The 411-nt window shown below is 66.4% G+C and overlaps 1 protein-coding gene across 1 annotated transcript in view; it reads right to left on the minus strand.

Moving 5' to 3' along the window:
* ABLIM2 (actin binding LIM protein family member 2) overlaps positions 1-411 on the minus strand; it is a 100,011-nt gene that overhangs the window by 9,001 nt on the left and 90,599 nt on the right. The window contains exons 19-20 of the mRNA XM_015595033.2: positions 259-266; positions 1-57 (exon numbers count right to left, since the gene is read on the minus strand). The exon at positions 1-57 is cut by the window's left edge and continues 13 nt beyond it. Of these exons, the coding sequence (XP_015450519.1) occupies positions 1-57; positions 259-266 (65 nt within the window). The remainder of the gene's footprint in view (positions 58-258; positions 267-411) is intronic.

Genomic DNA, 411 nt, shown 5'->3' on the forward strand with positions numbered 1-411 from the left:
TTTGGGCAGTTTCACACGAATCCGGTTGGTGACGATGAGGGCGTCATAGGGGTAGATCTGTGGGGGGAGGAACCACGGGCTCACCCCAGGAAGCGGGTGCAGGCTGGGGTGGCAGCCCCGAGCCCCGGCCAGGGGAAAGGCACACACTCGCGTCTGCATCTGACACACACATTTCACAGGAAAAGCACAACAAAAGGAACTTTTAACCTGGGCAGGCGGAGCGCAGGCGGCGGCGATGCAGGCGGCGGCCTCTCTTACCTTGTACTCTGCAAGAGAGAGCAGAGCACAGGCGGCCGTTGAGAGCGCGCGGCCTCGCGCCCAAGGAGGAAGCAGCCCGGTCTGGGGACGCGCCCACCCCCCGCAGTCGGCAGGACACGCCGGCCGCCCCGTCCCCCCCGCAGCTGGGCCACA

The sequence above is a fragment of the Pteropus alecto genome, unplaced genomic scaffold (genome assembly GCF_000325575.1).
Source record: "Pteropus alecto unplaced genomic scaffold, ASM32557v1 scaffold5, whole genome shotgun sequence".
Taxonomy (NCBI): Eukaryota; Metazoa; Chordata; class Mammalia; order Chiroptera; family Pteropodidae; genus Pteropus; species Pteropus alecto.